The sequence below is a fragment of the Gossypium hirsutum genome, chromosome D06 (genome assembly GCF_007990345.1).
Source record: "Gossypium hirsutum isolate 1008001.06 chromosome D06, Gossypium_hirsutum_v2.1, whole genome shotgun sequence".
NCBI classification, from domain to species: domain Eukaryota; kingdom Viridiplantae; phylum Streptophyta; class Magnoliopsida; order Malvales; family Malvaceae; genus Gossypium; species Gossypium hirsutum.
The window spans coordinates 20,225,197-20,246,144 of record NC_053442.1 but is presented as its reverse complement, the minus strand read 5'-3'; the positions used below and the strand labels follow the sequence as shown (position 1 = coordinate 20,246,144).

General features: G+C 31.4%; 1 protein-coding gene and 2 pseudogenes across 1 annotated transcript; all 3 read left to right on the top strand.

The window, feature by feature from the left end:
- Positions 1–493: 493 nt before the first annotated feature.
- Positions 494–4,052, top strand: LOC121218508 (NADP-dependent malic enzyme-like; annotated as a pseudogene).
- Positions 4,053–6,762: 2,710 nt separating this feature from the next.
- Positions 6,763–13,051, top strand: LOC107901516 (tryptophan--tRNA ligase, chloroplastic/mitochondrial-like; annotated as a pseudogene).
- A 5,399-nt stretch (positions 13,052–18,450) lies between these two features.
- On the top strand, positions 18,451–20,612 carry LOC107900335 (histidine-containing phosphotransfer protein 4). The gene is made up of 6 exons (XM_016825970.2): positions 18,451–18,579; positions 18,963–19,093; positions 19,190–19,258; positions 19,378–19,449; positions 20,114–20,186; positions 20,280–20,612. The coding sequence occupies exons 1-6, from the start codon at positions 18,520–18,522 to the stop codon at positions 20,307–20,309; spliced, it is 435 nt and encodes a 144-aa protein (XP_016681459.1). The 5' UTR covers positions 18,451–18,519; the 3' UTR covers positions 20,310–20,612.
- The last annotated feature ends 336 nt before the right edge of the window (positions 20,613–20,948 follow it).

Genomic DNA, 20,948 nt, shown 5'->3' with positions numbered 1-20,948 from the left:
TTTTGGAGTTAGGGTTGATTTTTTTTATGATTAAATCATTTGAGTTAATAGGATTAAGCTTTCGAGTTTCTATCATCATATACAAAATATATATATTTTTAATTATCTAATCAAGTTGGTGATATCTATTTTTATTAAAAGCTCACTATTGTCTGATTTTTAAAATGTTATTTATTTTCATTTTTACAACTAATTTTTGTTTTCAATTTTCATTTTTCAAGAAAACGAAAATAAAATAAAATAAAATAAAAGGAAATAGTATTTATTTCTTAAAGCTAAATGGAGCTTAGTTAAAAAAACAAAACAAATATTACTTATAATTGTATTTTTGTACTTATTTAACAAAAATATTATCTTCTTTGATATGCCAGCTTTACCACTTCAATGGAATGCTTATTACTTTTATAAATATATTTAGTTAAGTTTTTTCATCAACCGCATGAGTGAGCCATAATTTAGTATAGGTTTAATTTGGTATTATTGTTGTTGCAGTGGGTATTCGTTGATGCGTGACCCTCGCCACAACAAAGGGCTAGCTTCACTGAGAAAGAGAGAGATGCCCATTACCTGCGTGGCCTTCTTCCCCCTGTTGTTCTCACTCAAGAGCTTCAAGAGAAGAAGCTCATGCATAACCTTCGCCAATACCAAGTTCCTTTGCAACGTTACATGGCCCTCATGGACCTTCAGGTACGTCGTCATTTCTTAAATTTCCCTTCAACATCACACTTCTTAATCAATCTACAGATACTGATGCGATGATGGTGGTTTCACTGCATTTTCGCAGGAGAGAAACGAACGCCTTTTCTACAAGCTTCTCGTCGATAACGTGGAGGAACTGCTCCCGGTTGTATACACCCCAACTGTTGGTGAAGCTTGCCAAAAATATGGGAGCATTTTCAGGCGCCCTCAGGGTCTTTACATCAGCTTGAAAGAGAAGTATGCAATTTGATGGTGCTGCCCTTTGTCTGATTGTTTCCTTTTTATGTATTGCATAACAAATACTAAGCACTGCAAATCCACCAGGGGGAAGATTCTTGAAGTGTTGAAAACTGGCCTGAGAGGAGTGTTCAAGTTATTGTTGTCACTGATGGTGAGAGAATTTTGGGACTTGGAGATCTCGGTTGCCAGGTAAGCTGCTCTAGCATGCATACGTGATTTCGAGCTAAGCCATGTATGCTTGGGACAACTTTTTCATAAAAATTACTTAAATGAAGTTAGCATAAGTGACTTAATTAAGTGATCTAACATAATTTACTGCAACTTAATGTTTTTAATATATGGTTTGTTTTCAGGGAATGGGGATACCCTGTAGGAAAACTTTCTCTATATAGCTCTTGGTGGAGTCCGCCCTCAGCAGTAAGCATTAGCGAAACCATTTCTATTTCATGATTGGTTTTGCTTTGTTTTTTTTCCTTCAATGGACGAGTTTGTAGTTAAAATTTGTGTTGGATATATGATGTTGGTTCAAAATTCTTTTATGGTATTTGATTGTTTACAATTTTCGCTCAATAATTTGCAGTGCTTGCCTATCACTATTGATGTTGGGACAAACAATGAGAAGTTGTTAAATGACGAGTTTTACATTGGCCTTAGACAAAGGAGGGCAACTGGACAGGTTTGATGATTTTCCTTTACGTCTTTATAATTATTCATAAATGATTTACTTTCTAAAAAAACTGAATTACGTGGATTTCCTGTGGTTTAGGAATACGCAGAACTTCTTCATGAGTTCATGTCTGCAGTTAAGCAGAATTACGGAGAGAAAGTTCTAATACAGGTAACATCATCGTTCATTTTCATTTTTTGGCCTTTACTTTGGATTTTTGCATGCACTGTTCCTGAATGTATATGCTTTGCTTGGCTTTCAGTTTGAAGATTTTGCGAACCACAACGCATTCGAGTTGTTGGCGAGATACAGTTCATCTCATCTTGTTTTCAATGACGACATACAGGTAATACATTCTAAGTCAATGCCGTCATTTTTTTTTTTTCATTCATGGGGTTACATTGTTTTAAGAAATATTCTTTTCTTAAATGGAAGCTCTTTCATAATGGCAGGGAACAGCATCTGTGGTACTGGCCGGGCTACTTGCAGCCCTGAGATTACTCGGTGGAACTCTTGCAGACCAAGGTTCTTGTTCTTGGTGCTGGTGAGGTAAGGCTTCAACTAACACAATGCCAACAAAAAATTTTCTAGATGTGTTTCAAGCCTTAATTTTTTTTACATTTTGGGTATCATAGGCTGGAACCGGTATAGCTGAGCTCATAGCTCTTGAAATGTCAAAGCAGGTAACAAGATTAAGCATTTTTGATGCTAAATGTTTTTTTTTTTTTTTCTGTTTCTTAAGGAAAAGGTTTAAGGCTAAACATTTAATTTCTGACAGACTGGAAATCCGATTGAAGAAGAAGATATGGCTTGTAGACTCAAGGGGATTGATTGTTGACAAGGAGTCACTTCAACACTTCAAGAAACCTTGGGCTCATGAACATGAACCTGTCAAGGAACTCGTTGATGCTGTGAAGGTGTGTATATCTTTGTTGGATTCTATCTATATTGATGCATTTCTGAGGTAGTAGACCGGACTGACCTGGTAGTTGAGGTACTGCCTGCAGGTAAGGGTGAGCTAAGGGACTGTCAAAGCTTGTGCTTTGAGACACTTTAGGCTGCCCGGTTCATGCACATTGGTTACTAAGTTGCTCAGGGTACTTGACAATGAAATTGGTCTCTGATAGCTACTTGCCGTGTCAGGTGGCTCTCTCTGGTTGACCGCTAGAATGTGGTGTTTTTGCCTTCGTGAGCTTAAGCTTTCTTTAGCTATGACCTGCTCATGTATTAGTATAATAGTATAATATTATATGTATATATATATATTTTTCTTTCTCACCTTTGTTTAAATTAATCAGGCAATCAAGCCAACAGTCCTGATCGGAACATCTGGTGTTGGAAAACAATTCACAAAGGAAGTCGTTGAGGCCATGGCAGCCTTGAATGAGGTTCTTTATCTCTCTCTGCTCACTCAAATACTCTCTATGCATGTTACACCATCTCAGCTCAAACCGAAGACCTTTTCTAATCCTAATTTTGACCCAAACTGCAGAAAACCTTTATCATGGTCTATCTAACCCTACCTCACAAGCTGAGTGACAGCAGAAGAGATATACATGGAGCGAGTATATAATGACATGCAATTTTCTTTTATTATTAGTTATAAATTATACCATCTAATCTTTACCCCCTTTTTTTTATTGAAGGGTCGTGCAATCTTTGCGAGTGGAAGCCCATTGACCCTTGAATAATGCAAAGTCTCGGCCTGGCCAGGTCTATCTTAACCGAAAGTATTCTAAGTTGAAGTTTGCTACACCAATTTCTACAGCTAGTTCTCTTTTGAGTATTCAGCAAAATGCATATATTTCCCTGATTTGCTTGGTGTCAAATCCGGTGCGTTCGGTTCACGATGACATGCTTTTAGCAGCCTGTAAGTGCATCAAACCACCAAATCCTTCTACAACAACCCCTCTTATCAAAATTAGACTCTAATGCAACCCTTTTTGTTATAGCGGAAGCTTTGGCTTTGCAAGTGACGGAGGAACACTACGAGAAGGGATTGATCTACCCCATTTCCGATATCAGAAAGATATCAGCCAATATCGCAGCTAAGGTTGCCGCCAAGGCATATGAACTCGGTGAGTGACCCTTCTATATAATTCGTTAAACTCTTATATTCACTGCCCGTGGTATATATATATAAGCATCCATTGATATTTTGTTTGATTGGTGTAGGTCTGGCTTCTCACCTTCCTCAGCCGAAGGATCTGGTTAAATATGCAGAGAGCTGCATGTACAGTCCAAAATACAGAACCTACCGTTAGAAACTTGAAATTGGAATAGACTCGTCCTAAATAGTCCAATGCTTTGTATGTTTGTCTGCTATTTGCAAAGCCTAAGCTTCACTTGGTTTTGCTCTTGTCATAGCACCAAGTTATGGGCTATTCATTGTTTTCTTTAAATGTAATTTCAATCCTGTTTTGAAATGAATCACAATATTGCTTTTCTTTTTGTGGGGGTTATTTTCAATTCAATGTTTGTGTATAAAATATCAATCAATTTAACTTTGTTTTTCAAGGCATAATAACTAAATCACGAAAATAACAAAATTACTAAATATAAGTTAAAAGGATACTTTGTTTATTTAGTCTTAATTATTTTTTTTGTTGATTTTATTTCAATTTAAAACTTGTGAATTCCATTATACTTAACTATCATTCTATTTATTTAATTTAAGGTTTTAGACAATTATAAATAATTTAACAAATCTATCGAGTAAACTACACATTAGCCATTAAATTATGAATATGTTTTGTTTTGGTCATTTAATTAAAAAAATTACAATTTGGTCATTGAATGTTCAAAAGTTTTCATTTAAGTCACTGGACTGTTAAATTGATGTTATTAACTTTGTCACACGCAGCGAACAAAATTCAAAACTTTTTTCTGAATTCCGATATTACAAATATTTTTACCTATATTGATTATATAGAGGAAGACTTACAAATTTAAAAAATCTAATTACAAAGTATTAAAATTTTAATGTGTGAGTATAATTTAATAGTGACCACGAAATCTCTATATGACTAATGTATATTATTATATATATGGTAAATTAGCAACCTCTAACCTTAAAAAAAAAGAATAATCATAAAAAAACCAATAATTTAATTTTATTTTTATTTCAATTGAGTTATTTATTTATTTTAAATTACCAAAATGATATACCTAAAAAGGGTCAAATTGTTGTTTTAATGAGATATAACAAAATGTTAAAATTTCAAACATGGTAACCTACATTCTGCTAACTTTTTTTAATGAACTTTTTATAATTTTTTTTCTAAATTTGAATTTTTTGAATATTTTATAAATATAAATTATTTGTTAATGTTACATATAAGATAAATATATCATATCAAACATAGGTACATTGTAGACTCTAATGTGGGTTGTCACACTAACATTGTTAAAAATAATTTTTAATTAGTATTTCTTAGTAAATGATTGACTCTATTAAAAGGTTAATGACCAATTTAACTAAAAAAAATAGTACAAAAAATATAAACTTGAGAGCTGAAATATTATAATAAAAAACTTGAGAATAAAAAAAATCAGTTAAAATAATAAAATTTAACTCTTTTAAATAACTTTGGATGTTATAGAAAAAATAAGAATTTTAACGGTTAGTTTACCTCCTTATTTTATAAGGTAAACTATAAAAATGGTCACTAAATTTGGTGAAATTTCTTTTTTTTACTAAATTATAAAAATTACTTTTTATCATTAAAGTATGACTTATAATGTTTGGTCACTCGTCTACTGTTATATAGCCTTAACGGAAAAGTGAGATGGCACAATTTAAGAGTTAATATCTAATTTGATCCCTAAACTATAACTAATTATTCAATTTGGTACTTTACAACATTTTAACAATAATTTTAAAAAATGTTAAAAATTCTAGAAGTTATCAAAAAATCTTAAAAAGAATCTGAAATTTCATATTTATTTTTGAAATTACAAAATATTTTTAAAAATTATAATTATGTAAAAAAAATAAAAATTCATAAAAAACATATAATAAACAAAACCCATCCTGCCTGAGAAAAACCACTTCATCAAATAAAGCCAATAGGAAATACATATCGCTTTCCTTTAAACCCTATGTGAGCTTTGCTATTTGTTCCTCTAATAATGAAACCATGCTTCCAAAGAAACATAGACTACTGAGTTAGATGGCTTTGTTCAAGCCATTCCATGCACTCTTCGTGTCTTCGCTTAGTGGTTTCCAAAAACTTGAACCATACCCTCTATCACCTTGATCCTCCATCTAAGTATCGGATGACCATTGGGCTAATCAACTTGGCTGGCCAAATCTCTAATACCCCTATGCTCTTAATGATTTTTAAATTTATACATAATTATAATTTCAAAAAATAAATACCGACTTTAGATTTTTTATGTTTTTTAGAATTTTAATAACTTTCAAAATTATGTAACAATATTGTAAAAATACCAAAAATGTTTAGCTATATTTTAGGGATCAATAGATATTATCCCTTGAATGAATGTGCCACTTCATTTTTCGTTAAGGATGTAACGAACAATCATTAACGGATAAATGATCAAAACGTATAAGTCGATAACTTTAATGACAAAGATATAACTTTTCATAATCATTAATAAATTTTTTTTACTAAAATTAGTGACTATTTTTAAATTTACTCTTTAAATATATATATTTGGAATGCAATATATAAAAATTTTCAATTATATTATTTTTATATCTTCTTTATTTGTTGAATTTTATTAATTCTAATATATTAATTTATATTATTATTTTTTGAATGGGATTGCTCATGGATCGGTTGATTTTTTAAACCGGTCCAATCTCACCCAATCCGTCATCTCGCGGTCTTAGTTTCTCCCTCGTTTCGGCTGATAAATCTTTTCCCAAAATCACAGTTGAAAAAAAAAAAAAAGGAAAAAATGACGCACAGTTCTCTCCAATTTCTCACCCTTCTAATTCCACTCCTCGCCTCTTCTTCTTCACTGTACTACTCTATCCTCTCGCTTCATACTAGATCCATGAAAATCAATTCCAAACTATTTACATCTTGTTTGCATTTTCTTTTGTACTAAAGCAGTTTGCGGCAGACTTGGAAGTAAAACTTGAAAAGGCCTGGATCCATCCGCATAACCGTACTATAAATGAGACAATGGCGCTGGTTTCCGTTGCTGCTGCAGTGTCTCGCTCTCGCAGCCAGCTGTTCCCGAGACTCTTCTATCCCCGGAGGTAAAATCTCTATTTGCATAGTTTCCTTATCTGTTTCTAATGTAATCATGAAGTAAAAATTTAGGACTATAATTATTTATGTCGATGTACTGGTAAATATAAGCTGTTTCATTGTAAATCGAAGTGTGAAAGCGAGGATGTAATGTAACTAGAATAACTTGCTTATTCTTTTGGAACCAATTGAAGTTGAATCCATGCAATGGAGAATGAATGAAGAAGATTCTCTCATATATATGGTAAAAAAAAAATAGTTTACTGCATCCAGACTAAGTAAATTATAGATTTAAAATATACAAGTGGTTCGAATTTCAAATCGAATTGTTGAAAAGCGAGAATGTGATTGTTAATCTACAATAACTTTGATTTTAGTCTGTCGGAAGCTAATTAAAGTGAATTCATTGCATTAGAGAATAGATTTTAAGGAAGATTTGCTCACATGTGAATTTTTTATTCAAAAAAGGAAGTTCATTGCATCAGGACTAAGCGAATTATAGATTTCAAATGACTAATTTTATTCATTACATTAATTCCAAAGCAATGCAGTGGTATATAAGCTTGTTCTGAATTGTTAAATTGAATTGTTGAAAAGCCAGAATCAGAATACTAATCTAGAATAACTTTGTTTATAGCCTGTTTGGAACGAAACTAGAGTTGAATTCATTGAATTAGAGAACGAATTTTAAGGAAGATTTGCACATATTTGATTTAATGATTTTGAAAATCGAAACCGTTTTATTGCTTTTAGACTAAGCGAATTCAAATTAGCTTAGTTTTTATTTTTTTACTTAATTCTCAAAGCACACACATGGCTTAATAAGCATATATTGAATTGCTTGCAGGAAGAGGATAGTGTCTGGAGTCCAGCCAACAGGAGCTATCCACCTTGGGAATTATCTTGGAGCCATAAAGACTTGGATTGAGCTTCAGGTTCTTCTGACTTTCTTTGTTATATTCTCAAGGTCAAACATGTTAAGTAATATGAATAATATGGTTTATGACATCAGCAATGTAGCTACTTCTGATGAAGTGTACAGAATAAATATCTTTGTTTCCTTTTTGATCAACTTTAGTTGCTTTTGAAATTGTTGAGACTGATGTTTGTCCTTGTGCAGTGTACTTTCTAGATTTTCATTGTGAAAATGGCATTCTTTTTTTTGTTTGCTGTCTTCTCAATACACTCATTCTTGTTAGACTTTGAAATATCCCCAAGTTGGTTTTATAGCAGTTCTAGATGACAGGTACTTTCTGGATTCATGGACCTGAACTAATAATGCTTCCAATTTCTTGGTTTCAATGAGAATAAGATTGACTAAACCTGTTTAAGCTAGTGTCTGTCCTTGTTATTTGATACTTACAAGGAACTTTACCATTATGTTTAATTTCTTGCATGATTAAGTGTTTCTTGATGTGGTTCTATTTTGCAGAACTCATATGACACACTCTTTTTCATTGTGGACCTCCATGCGTATGTTTAAAATATATCTATGTGCAAATTTCTCATTGATATTGCTGCCTTGCAATCATCTTTATGTGGACTGCTTTTGAAAGCAAGATTTTCTTGATTCTGGATGACTATTTACCTATTTTCAATTGATTCATTTTCTCAACGTGCAGATTACACTACATATGATACACAACAACTATCTAAGGCAACAAGGAATACAGCAGCTATTTATTTGGCATGTGGTGTGGACACCTCAAAGGCGTGTTGCTACCTTTTTTTCCTATATGATATTTTCATGAGTCATTTTGCTGGATGTTTGAATTCTGGTTGCTTAGAATTTTCTTTGTCCTTGCAGGCTTCTGTCTTTGTGCAGTCACATGTTCGTGCTCATGTAGAATTGATGTGGCTACTGAGTTCTGCCACACCAATTGGTTGGCTAAATAGAATGATTCAGTTTAAAGAGAAATCTCGCAAGGCGGTGCGTTTTTAGCTGTATGACAGCTCCATCTCCTTATTATTGATGTTATGATGTTATTTTCACTATTATTAGTAGCTTTAACTTTCTTTGGATTCTGTAATATTACCTCTTATTAGTGAAGTTTTTGTCCCAGTGAATTTGGAGTCTGTCAAAATGGGAGTGCTTTAGATGTCATTATTGAATATAAATGTTTGGAGAAGAATTCAGCCGGTTTGATGACCTCCTTTGGTCTACTAATCATCATTGAGCATTACCCAATATACTTACGTGCTCTAAATGTGTAGGCATCATTGCATCAATCTCAATGATGCAGAAATAGTTTACCTAAAGCAAATATCATACTACTGGATATCATTTCCCAGAAATGCCCTTCTACCTCTGGTGCTTTCACCATTTATTGTAACAAAGAAGTTTGTAGGACTTGTGACATTATGTAAGATGTTTTTCTAATGTCAGGGTAAAAGAGGATTGGTATTCTTTCCAGTAGAGTCATTATTTCTTTTCATCTTGTTTCTCTTACCAAATTTATGCTTTTTGTCTGTTTACATTAATTTCCTTCCTCTGTTATGGTTTTGCAGGGAGATGAAAATGTTGGAGTTGCTTTATTGACCTATCCTGTTCTGATGGCTTCTGATATTCTTTTGTATCAGGTGGTTCTGGAAGCATAAGTAGCATTGATTTTTTTTAGCATGCTTAACAACTTTGATAGCTTGAGTATCTTATCTGAAAAATGTTGATGTTCTGATTAAGTGCCCTGAAGATGCATGACTCTTACACACTTGCAGCATGCTTCTGCAGTCTGATTTAGTTCCAGTAGGTGAAGATCAGAAGCAGCATTTGGAGTTGACTCGTGAGTTGGCTGAGCGTGTTAACTATTTATATGGAGGAAGGAAGTGGAAAAAGTTGGGAGGGTGAGAATCTATTATATTTTATAATATTGATTTAAATAGTTGATTCATCATTGTATCTGTGCTTTGCTTCTGGTTGCTGGTCATTATCATCATTAAAGCTTTGACTCTTAATATTTTATTTTGGTCACAGGCGTGGTGGTGCTATTTTTAAGGTGATTATCTATACCTACACTTGGTTTAGACCTTGCATCAAAGCTCATGAACCATCAAAACTTATGGAGGGTCCTTATCTAAGTTTGTTTGCTTCTGTAGGTTCCTGAGCCCCTTATACCACCAGCTGGAGCACGAGTCATGTCCCTAACAGATGGTCTTTCAAAGGTTTCTTTAATCGATAATTTGATATGTTAAACTTGCTGCTGGTAGATGAATATAAGAGTTTCTGATCTTCCCACCTCCTATATAGTGCAATTTCCTCTTTGATGAATTGCGTACAGATCAGGGGCGGATCTTGGGGGTGGGGGGGTGGGTGGCAGGGGCCCAGCTCCCCCTAAAATGGAAAAATTTTCATTTAAATTTATAAAATTTTAAATTAGTAACGATAAAATTGCACTTTGCCCCCCCCCCCAAAAAAAAAAATTTGTGACTTCGCCCCTGCCCCCCCCCCCAAGTCGTATTTTGGATCTGCCACTAGTGCAGATGATCATGTTGGGAACTTTTAGGATTTTAAGAATCAAGTTTATCTTCTGCATTTTTATTTCTCTGCAGCTATCATTCTCAGTGATTAATACCATCAAGTAATTGTTAAATCGAACTATCATGATTACCTAATACAGATAGACCAAACTGTCTTAAGACGGCTTCATGTATCTCACTAAATTTAACTTCGTTGTCACTTATTCAATTAGCATAAGGCCTTCTATTTCCTACATTCTCACTTCCATTGCATAATGAAGCTATTAAGAATGCATTCTTCAAACTTTAACCTAGTTACTTGTTCATAGAAGTAATCATATTGAATCATATTTAGCTAAGCTTCGCAGTTTATAACTGGGGATATTTGATCTTTGTTCTTGAACGTCATTTTACAGATTGGAAAATAATAGGAAATATGAAGTCACCTTTCAACCTTTTTCATCTCTTAGTTCTCGCTCTGTAACTGCTAAAGAGGAAATAAGTAATAGCCGATGAAACTGTTATAACCTATTTGTTTGTATTCCGAAATGATTTTTTCTGACACTGACTGATTTATTTCTGGGGCTCAATCTTATAGATGTCCAAATCTGCACCTTCTGATCAGTCTCGCATCAATCTTCTTGACCCCAAGGACGTGAGTGGTTTAATGCATTTTCTGCCTTGTTTCTCCCTGCCTTGTGTGTGTTTATTTGAAAATGACAATAGGTTTTATTAATACATGCTTACTAGAGTTGGATTTATGGGCTTCAAAAACTAATTGTAAGTTACAGTATTATTGAGGGGGGGGGGAAGGAAAGGGTTCTTGTGGACCATCTTACAAAGTTTTCCCCCTTCTTGTAAGTTTATCTAATAAAGTTAATACCAGCTTTTTAATTAAAGAATACATGCTTTTATGACTTAATACACTCAATTATTGATGCTATGAAGAAATTATGGAGATTAGCTGGTTTCAGAGGTCTGTTTTTACCCGTATTTCACTTCAATCAAAATTAATCTCATTTTTATTTTGGTGGTAAGGTGATAGCAAACAAGATAAAGCGTTGCAAGACTGACTCATTTCCAGGGTAAATTCCTCGTCTATACTGTTAATTTGAAGTTTCCTTTATATTTCCAGCTTTATTTTCTTTTTACATGTTTCTTTATATGACAATAGCATCTGATATGAAGTTTTCCAACTTATTGTCTTGTTTTTCTTCTGGCAATTCTTATAGCATGGAATTTGACAATCCCGAACGTCCTGAATGCAACAATCTTCTTTCAATATATCAGCTAATTTCGGGCAAGACAAAAGAGGTTTGATAGCTGTTATGTTTTTCTCCTTATTTCAGGAAATTATGGGGTCATTGATCTGAGGCTTGATAGCTTACAACAGATTCAACACCAGATAACTGTTATGTTTTTCTCCTTATTTCAGGAAGTTGCACAGGAATGCCAAGATATGAACTGGGGCAGATTTAAAACCCTCCTGACAGATGCATTGGTTGATCATTTACATCCTATACAGGTTCTCAGCACTATATGCAACATTATTTTTATTTTTTTATCGTGCATGATAGGAACATATACATGGTATTCTTTTTATCTTATTGTGATTAGGCATGTTATTACCCCAAGTGGACTTAAGGTGTGTACTTTTGTATTAGTACTTTATCCTAGAAATATATTTCACCTTAAGATTAATCATGTTAAATCAAATGCTGGCTTACAAATAATTCTTATCATACAGTCATGTTTGGGGGAAGAAATATATATTTATGGATCTTCTTTGACTAATTATTTTCGCTTTCAAATGATTATAATTTAGTAGTAAAAGCATTCTTGATATAATTCTGTTCTTCATTTTTCTTTTTAATGAAAGATGTAATTGAGGATCTAGTGTCTCCTGCTTATCTTATTTCATCTGTTTGGTCAACCTTAGTTTCAATAAATGATTACCGGCAATTGCTATGAAGCTGTCTACTGCAGTCTAGCAAACATAAAATCTAGTCATATCCATGTTGCTGCTTCAGTGTTGAACCTGCATTGCTGCCAAGATGGTACCAATGTTTGATTAGATTATATCTTTGACGGTAGTGGTAGGTGTTTCTTTTCATGAATAAATTGCATGTGCATGGAGAGTTTTTTCTGGTTGATGTGCATGAAGTTGTTTTCAGCCAATGTTGTGACCACATTTGGTCCAATCATTTTGTTCATTTTCCCTACTTTGGTATGGCATTGGTTTTGCATGTCCACTGAGGTGTCCCCATCATTAGTTTGGTTTTCAACTTTTTCAGGTTCGGCATGAGGAAATTATTTCTGATCCAGCTTATTTGGACGGAGTCTTGGGAGAAGGGGCTACTAAAGCTGCAGCTATAGCTGATGCTACTCTTAGTAATGTCTACCAGGCAATGGGCTTCTTGCATAGATGAATGAATTGGTTTGCGTACAAACCTTAATGTGAATTTTAGATGATTCATCATCGCCCACCATTTTTTGGAGTATATACCCATTGAAATGGTCTAATTGAGTGCAAAGGTTATTTCTTTGAAGGCCCACAAATTGTATGATGGAGTTTCCTCTACCTCACCTTTCCAGATAGGTGCCATTTATATCCCTTAATGCTCTTTAAAGATGGGGCTTTCTTACTGTTTTTTTACCAAGACAATTTTATTTGTATAAAATACAGCGATCCTAATTAAAATTTAAACTCTTTCTTGTTTTGCATGGGAACAAATTATCAATCTTATATACACTGTCATTTTTTTCCCTCTGAAGGCTTGTGCTCAGATTTATTTAGTGCAAAACAAGCATTCTTTTGTCATCGAGGTGAACTGTAGTTTCCAGTGATTGGTCTGATTAAGTGCTTTTTCCGCATCGGCTTACGATACTTCTTTTCAAGGATATTTCTTTGAATGATTTGAATGGGGACAAAGGTTCATCTAGAATTCTAGCTTATCACAACTGGTTTGAATTAAGGCTTAGTTAAGCTCTGGAAAGTTTAGAATTTGGGTAGTGTTTATCGCGTCCATGGTGGGATTCTCATCAGCATAGACGATGATGGAAGAGCGAATATTGATCCTTCGGGTGAAAATCAAAGTCAGCAATTCGTATTCTCATCCAACTCCACGTGTCCTCAGCCTTTTCTTTAACGAAGGAGAATACGTGATCAAGCATCTATAAAAGACCATGTGAGGAAGACATTGAGATGAATGGCAATGTAAAATCCGCTTTACCCTGTCTCTTCCACTCTCTCTTCAATGTGTGGCAAAGGAATAAAGGAGGCATCCTTCTCACCTCTTCCTTTTTTAACTTTTGGCTGACAGTTCCATGGGAAGGACGGACTGAGACTTGACAAGGACCACTGTCTGCTTATGTAAAGGTAATGTTCTCATTCCAATCACTAACATACTTTTGGGCTTTCTATTGCGCTGTTTTGATAGCCTCTTGAATCATGATCCTTTCAGCCTCCTTTTGACATTTTGATTTTCTCTTCTTACAAAGTTTTCCCGCTTAGAACTGCCCTTTTATTATTATTATTATTAAAACAGATTATAGCCTAAAGTTTTTAGGAAATCGCGGTTTTGCTAATACAATTTCATTGCCATAGGCGCTTTATGCTTTTAGGAAACTGTAGCATGTACTCCTTTCAGTTGATGATTTCCAATCAGATGGCAGCCATGCTTATTAATGATTTATTTGAAGGCGTTCTAGTTCTAGGTTAGCCAATGACCTTGTTTGTTTAAACATTTGTTCAAAAATTGCAGTCTGCATATGGTTGGTCAATATTTGATTAATCTTTCTAGAGTATGATATTTGCCACCCTTGGCTGAGTGAAAAAGTTAGAATGCTAAGAGGAAAGAAAATTAGAAGAATGGATGTTAGTTCAAAACTATTCATTTTTTAAAATATTTTATTTTCAGTTTATTTTTAAAATTTTAAAATTTTCCTATTAAGCATACCATGGAAAAAAAAATTCTTTAAAAAGATATATCTTTATCGGTGGCTTGAAATGTTTTTGATATCTGATATCACCTTTTTGAAAATTGTTTATTTTAGTTCTTGACCGATGACAATGATTTTTTTGAACAATCTCATTATAAGTTATGATCATATCTGTTCTTTTTTGAAAAAATGTCTAGAACTGCAGATAGTCTTTCTCCCACCCATAAATAGAATAGAAGGACAATGCGTTTCAGCGCATTAAACTCATGTCCTTCCGTATTGGCAATAATGTCTATACAAATCGAGTTAAGATTCAACGACGATAATGATTAATTGTTTCTGCTTTATCTTGTATAATTCTTAATCAACAATTCTTTTATAATAAATCAATTATAATTAAAATAAATGACCAATTGTTTCATAATAAATCAATTAGCAACATTATATGTAATTGGACCGATCACTAAGTATCTTTTACACTAGCACGGGATAAAACCATTTTCTTTTACATATCTGTACATTGTAGCTTTAGTTTTGTGATTGTTAGTATTAGTCGATTTCTTGAAAGATTAACAGAGGAGCTAATACGTTCTTCATGTGGAAATGTTCGACTGAACTTGGGTTGTTCGATGGTGGACATGTTATAATGTAACCTTTGGCGGTATAAATGGTTATGGATAGTGCGCATTAAGATATTTGTGGATATTTAATTTGTTTTTATGCATATTTAGATATTATAGATTCGGATAATATTTTATTTACCATCTGTAATGGAATTAGAACAGATGTGGATATTAACTTTCGGATATTCATTATTCGGATGCAGGCATTTGAGTTTTTTTTTGGTTAATTTGAAAATTTTAAATTTAGGCAATATTTTGATTCGGATACTTTAATTGCTATCGTAATGGATTTAGAATGAATTTAGATATTAACCTTCAGATGTTTATTATTCAAGGCGGGTAATTATTTAATATACAATTTGTGGAATATTTTAGATTTCACAAGCATATTGAAAATTATATAAACTTCATCTACTTATATATTTAAAATTTTAATATATTTTATAAAACACATGTATTTGTGAATATTTGATTAATAAGTTAATTAATTTAAATTCAGATGTGGTAAATTTGATTTAATGCGAATAAAAAATGAATATGAATTTTTAAGGGAATTAATATGAATTTTAGACTTTCTGATTTTGAATTTAAATTTTATAAAAGATATTTAAATTTTATAAAAATTATAGATATTCAGCTTCGAGAATGAAACTGATGTTGGACCGATGGAATTATGGTAACAAGGATCCCAATTTCGGCCAATTTTGGTTAGCCACGTTCCCTCTATCAAAAGGTTTCTTCGGCTTTAGCACGAGTAGAGTCAATTCCTAAAGAATATGAGGAAAAACAATTTTTTGCCAAAAGTAATTTTCTCGCTCATGTTTTTCTTTTTTCACTTTCTGCAAGTTGTCATATTCTTGCAGGAAGGTAGAATGTATTTACACATGGATGATAAAATATAGCTTAAATTGTTTGGGAGGTCCTTATATGATAGGGATTTGATCAAATTAATTCTTCTATTACTAACTGGATCAATTTAATTTTTAAATTATTAAAATAATCAAATAAGTTCAATTTGTACAAAAGCTATCTTGAATTCTTTTTTTCAATTGTAGTTCAATTCTAAATAAAAGATTTCATTTAGGTAACCATAAAAATTTAAAAATATTAACTCTATTAAATAGTAAATGTTAACTCTATCCCAATATGACATTAATTTATTCTTTTTTAACATTATGTGAACTAAATTGATCCATTTAATAATAGAGAAATTAATTTAATCGGGTCCCTATATTAGATGAATCTCTTATGTATATTCACCCACAAATATACTACCGTCAAACTTTTTTATTTATTTATTTTATAATAGTTTCATTTGTTTTTCAAGATTTTAGTTATTATAGAAAGTTAGTTGTTATATATTTATGATAACATTTGAGATTTAGTTAATATTTGACTTTTTAAAATAAATTTTCAATTAAAAAGTATAATATATTGATTTGGGGAGGGATCGACTTACACTAATGTAAAACTAAAGTAGTTTTAAACATTTTTGTAACTTTCTATACGATTAATATTTTAACAATCCTACTGTTCAATTTATCAAAATATTTGCACTTGTCATTTATGTAAAATTTTAAATCGCTCTAAAATCTTTATCATATCGGTCTAAAAAATTGTCTATATTAATATATATTTAATGGTTGAAAGTTTTTTATTACATAAAATAAATAGTTAGAAAATTTTAATTTAAGCTTAACTTGACATGCATGATCTACACTGAATGGAATATGAAATATGATAGTTAGATTGTTAAAATATTAATCCTATAAAAAGTTATAGAATGGTGTAAAACTAGTTTAATTTTACATTAGTGTAAATGGATCTCTCTCCTATTAATAATATTAATTAGTAAGATTTAGATTATATCTTTAATACAATTTATTACATAATTTTATTTCTTAAATATTGATTTTCATTAATAAAATATGATTAATAGATTTTTATGTGAAAGTTAAATATTTTATTAAATTAATATATTAACTAAAATTTATTAATTTTATTTCATTTAGGAATAAAATTAAATAAAATTATTTTTATTAAAATTTGAGAGATGTTATATAATTTTCGATTATTGCTATTTTAAATGAAAAAATTGTTATAAAAAGTAAAATAAAACATAAAAAATAATTTTACTATAAATTTAATTTTAAAATATTGCTATAAAAAAATAGAATTGATCGTGACATCAAAACTTACCTTATGTAAGTTCTATGTTGGGGATGATTCCTTGTAATTTATTCGCGTCTGCGTATTTGATGAGACCAAAAAGCATGATAAGATCGTTGAGTGGATTGATTCCCTAGGGTTTGGTTACTCTAGTTAGCATGGGTGAATACAAGGACTAGCTAGACATTTTTTTTGTTGGAAGGTCGAAATTAAATTATATATTTTTATGATAGTAAAAATATAATTTTATTATTTTAATAGTCTATATCTTTATCATTTTTAAAAGGTTAAATCAAAATTTTACCATTATTAATTTAAAATTTTATAAATTATAAAAGACCTAAATTAAAAAATTACCATTTTAGGGAGGACCATGGGACCCTACTAAGCTCCGCCATTTGGTGAAGAGTTATTATTATTAGGCTAAACTATATTAGTAATCATCCAATTATAATTTTTTTATCACTCAACAATGAAATGTTATAAAATAATTACTCAACTTTTTAATTTTGTCTTTTTCGATCTTAGACTTTTGAGTATTTCTATTTCTACATTAATTAACTAAAAAAGACAATAAATTTGTCCATAGGCTTTGATTTGGGCCCGAAAGCAAAATTTCAACTTAAAATAAAGGCAAGCTCTTTTAGCCATTGAAAGTATAAGTGCTGGTGCTAGCTTGACTTTCTTTTGAAAAATTAGGGAAATGTTAAAAGAACTATTTATGTACTTGGGGAATTTTTTTTCTCAAAAGAGATTCTAGTACGAGCTAAAAAGAAACACATAGTTTTAGAATTTAAATTTGATGAATTATTAAAAAGAGTAGTATCTATAAACATTAAAAAAATTAATTTTTATAAATTGTAAAACAGATATAAAATACCAAAAAGTTTATAACTTGTCTCTAGTAATAAAATTCAATATAAAGTTAAACATAATAAATTTATATTTAATTAAAAAAAAACAAATTTTAAATTTTACCTAAAGCTAGAAAAAGCATGATAGGATGGTTGAAATAAAAAGTGAATTGATTCCCTTGGGTTAGGTTACTCTAGTTAGCAAGGGTGAATAGTTTAATTTATTAGAGATTAACAGATTAACTGTAGTACGGAATCCAGCTATTACAAACTATTTCTATTTGAGTTACATTAAATTAATTTATTTTTCTTTTGTAATACTTTTAGTTCGTAATAAAAAATGACAAAAATTATATTTTTTTTGTCCTTATTTCTTCAACAATTTCTTTTTTTTTTTCAGTCGAAAAAAAATCAAAATCTAAAGGGATATACCAAATTGATAATCGTTTGACACGTAAAAAATTTGGCTTTGATTCTCCCTTTAGTCATTTTTGGCCTATTATTCTTCCTCTTTTTTCATACATACCATTAGGGTTTAGCCGTATACTATAAATACAAAGGTGTGGAGGTACCAATTATTGACATACCCCATTTTTTTACCACTTTGTTTACAAGGGGAAAAAACAAAGAAAGAAAAAAAAGCAAAGATGGATAGGAATCGCCTGCACAACCAAGTTGCCTCCATGAGAAGGTCCCTCTTTGATCAGGTCCATTCTCTCTCAGAAGTCAATATATATTACATACATGGTTTCACACGATTTTAAATATGAGTAGTTATTTATTTTAAAATTATCATATATTCCATTTAACAAAAACATAAATAGATCTAAATATTATAACCTCGATTAGAATTTAAATTATCCTTAAAGAAGGTGAACATCTTGTTAATAGGTCATAATTTGAGATTCCTTAATTATGTTTTGAATAGGAATATGTTAAAAGAAAAAAAAAAAGAGAATAATATATGGTTAAAATTAAAAAAAAAACCTTACCAACTTTTCTTTTCCTTAACTTCCTCTATTTGGACATTACTTATGTTTAATTTCATTTCCAAATCAAGTAAAATTTACAAAAAGAAGCATTATTGCAGGGCTACCTTGACGATCAATTCATTCAGCTGGAGGAGTTACAAGATGATACCAACCCTAATTTTGTTCAAGAGGTTGTCACCTTATTTTACAATGATTCCACAAGGTTAATTCAGAACATCGAACAAGCACTGTAAGTGGAGAACAACATATATATTCTCTCATATTAATCTTCAATGTGATTAAATATTTAAGATCACTATAAGAAATTTTCTCATATATCATGCAGGAACAGTAGGCCTATTGACTTTTGTAAACTGGATGATTACATGCACCAGTTCAAGGGAAGCAGCTCCAGGTAAACTCTTACATACCGCCCCCCCCCCCCAAAAAAAAAAAAGAAAAAAATAAAAAAAAAAGTGAATTGATGTTACTCTTGTTTATCTGAGTCATTTGATTATATTGATTTTCTTGAAGCATTGGGGCTAAGAAGGTTACCAATGAATGCACAGCTTTCAGAGAATACTGCAATGCTGAAAATGCTGAAGGGTAATTTTCTTGTCTACTTCCTTTTTTTCTTTTTTCCTTTCATCAATTAAGTTCCATTAGCACACGTTAAAAGACTCTTTTAACTCGTAATCTGTTTGTCATTTTTTTTTGGTGGTGAAGTGGGTTTGGAGGTATTTTTCTAGGAAGTTAAGCAGGGTTTGGAGAGATTAGGTTCCAACAAAATTAGCGGGAGGTGAGAGATATTGGAGCTTGTATTTTGAGACATTCTCTAATACTTACGTTAGCGAAAGGTATTAACGGAAGGATACAGAAATGGAAGCTTTAAACACGTAAAAGAGGTAGTGTGAGACTCATATCGTAGGTATTTATACCTAACCTTTGGTTGCTTAGTTCCTTTTTGACCAGTAACTAGTGGTTCCTTTTTGACTAGTAACAAGTGGCTTACTCTCTAATCAAGAGTTGCTCATGTTGGACGTTTATGTGTTTTATCTTTTTTTGGGTCATAGTATTACTCATATTTTGGTATAACTCTCTTTAGGGCCGTATTCAAAGTAGAATCGGATATGAGTATATGTTGAATACAAATATATTTAACCTTTTCAAAGTTCTTTCATGTAGTTGAAGAGGATTATACTCACATATTTATACTTGAATATATGTTGAGTGAAGATACTAAAGTGAACTCAAGGTGTTGATTTTATAGATGCATTAGGAGTTTTCAACAAGTGAAGCAAGAGCATGCAATCTTAAAGAGGAAGCTCGAAGTTTATCTTCAGGTCTCGCATTTTTTTTATCATTATATTGCTACTTACAATTAATTGAGCACTAACATTTTACAGTAATTGCTTTTGTCTGGTTTTTTTATTCAGACGGTGAGACAAGCTTCTCAAACAGCATGAGTTGCATGGAGACAATACTGTCATATATAGCTTACACAATAATCAGCTCATCACTATATATCGAAAACATGGATAAATATGGGAAGTTATTTGGTACTACTCCGCAAACAGAGTTAGGGGTTGACAAGTATCTTACAACATTATAGTAAAATATTTAAAAATAAATATTAAAAGAAAAGATACATATTAACTTTCTAAAGGTTACTTATAGAATAGAAAAAGTACACTCTCCCAAATATTCACCCTATATATATATTGTAATATATCTAAATGTTATAAATAACAATAACAATAGCTTGCCACTTTCTATTTCATATGGTTTTTTTATCATGTTAAAATTTAGTGTTATTATATCATTTGATACTTGAGTTTAGTTTTAATGTTTAATTTGATATCAATATCAAATAATATCACGTGGTCTCATGAATATTTGACACTTATACTCTAATAAAAAATTATAGGTACTTAATTGCAATAAAAAGAATTTATGCATCAAATTAAATATTGAAACAAAACTTCCATGTTTAACAAAGAACAAAATTCAAAAATCAAATTAAATATTGAAATGAAAGTTAAGTACGAAATTTATGTAAGATATCAAGAAATAAAGACATGAAAAGGGAGGAATAAAACCAAAAA

What these genes read in the sequence shown, in the direction of transcription:
- LOC107900335 (XM_016825970.2), top strand. Translation starts at nt 18,520, where the DNA reads ATGGATAGGAATCGCCTGCACAACCAAGTTGCCTCCATGAGAAGGTCC. An exon ending in GAAGGTCCCTCTTTGATCAG is followed by an intron (nt 18,580 to 18,962) that starts GTCCATTCTCTC and finishes GCATTATTGCAG; the next exon opens with GGCTACCTTGACGATCAATT. An exon ending in AATGCTGAAAATGCTGAAGG is followed by an intron (nt 19,450 to 20,113) that starts GTAATTTTCTTG and finishes TTGATTTTATAG; the next exon opens with ATGCATTAGGAGTTTTCAAC.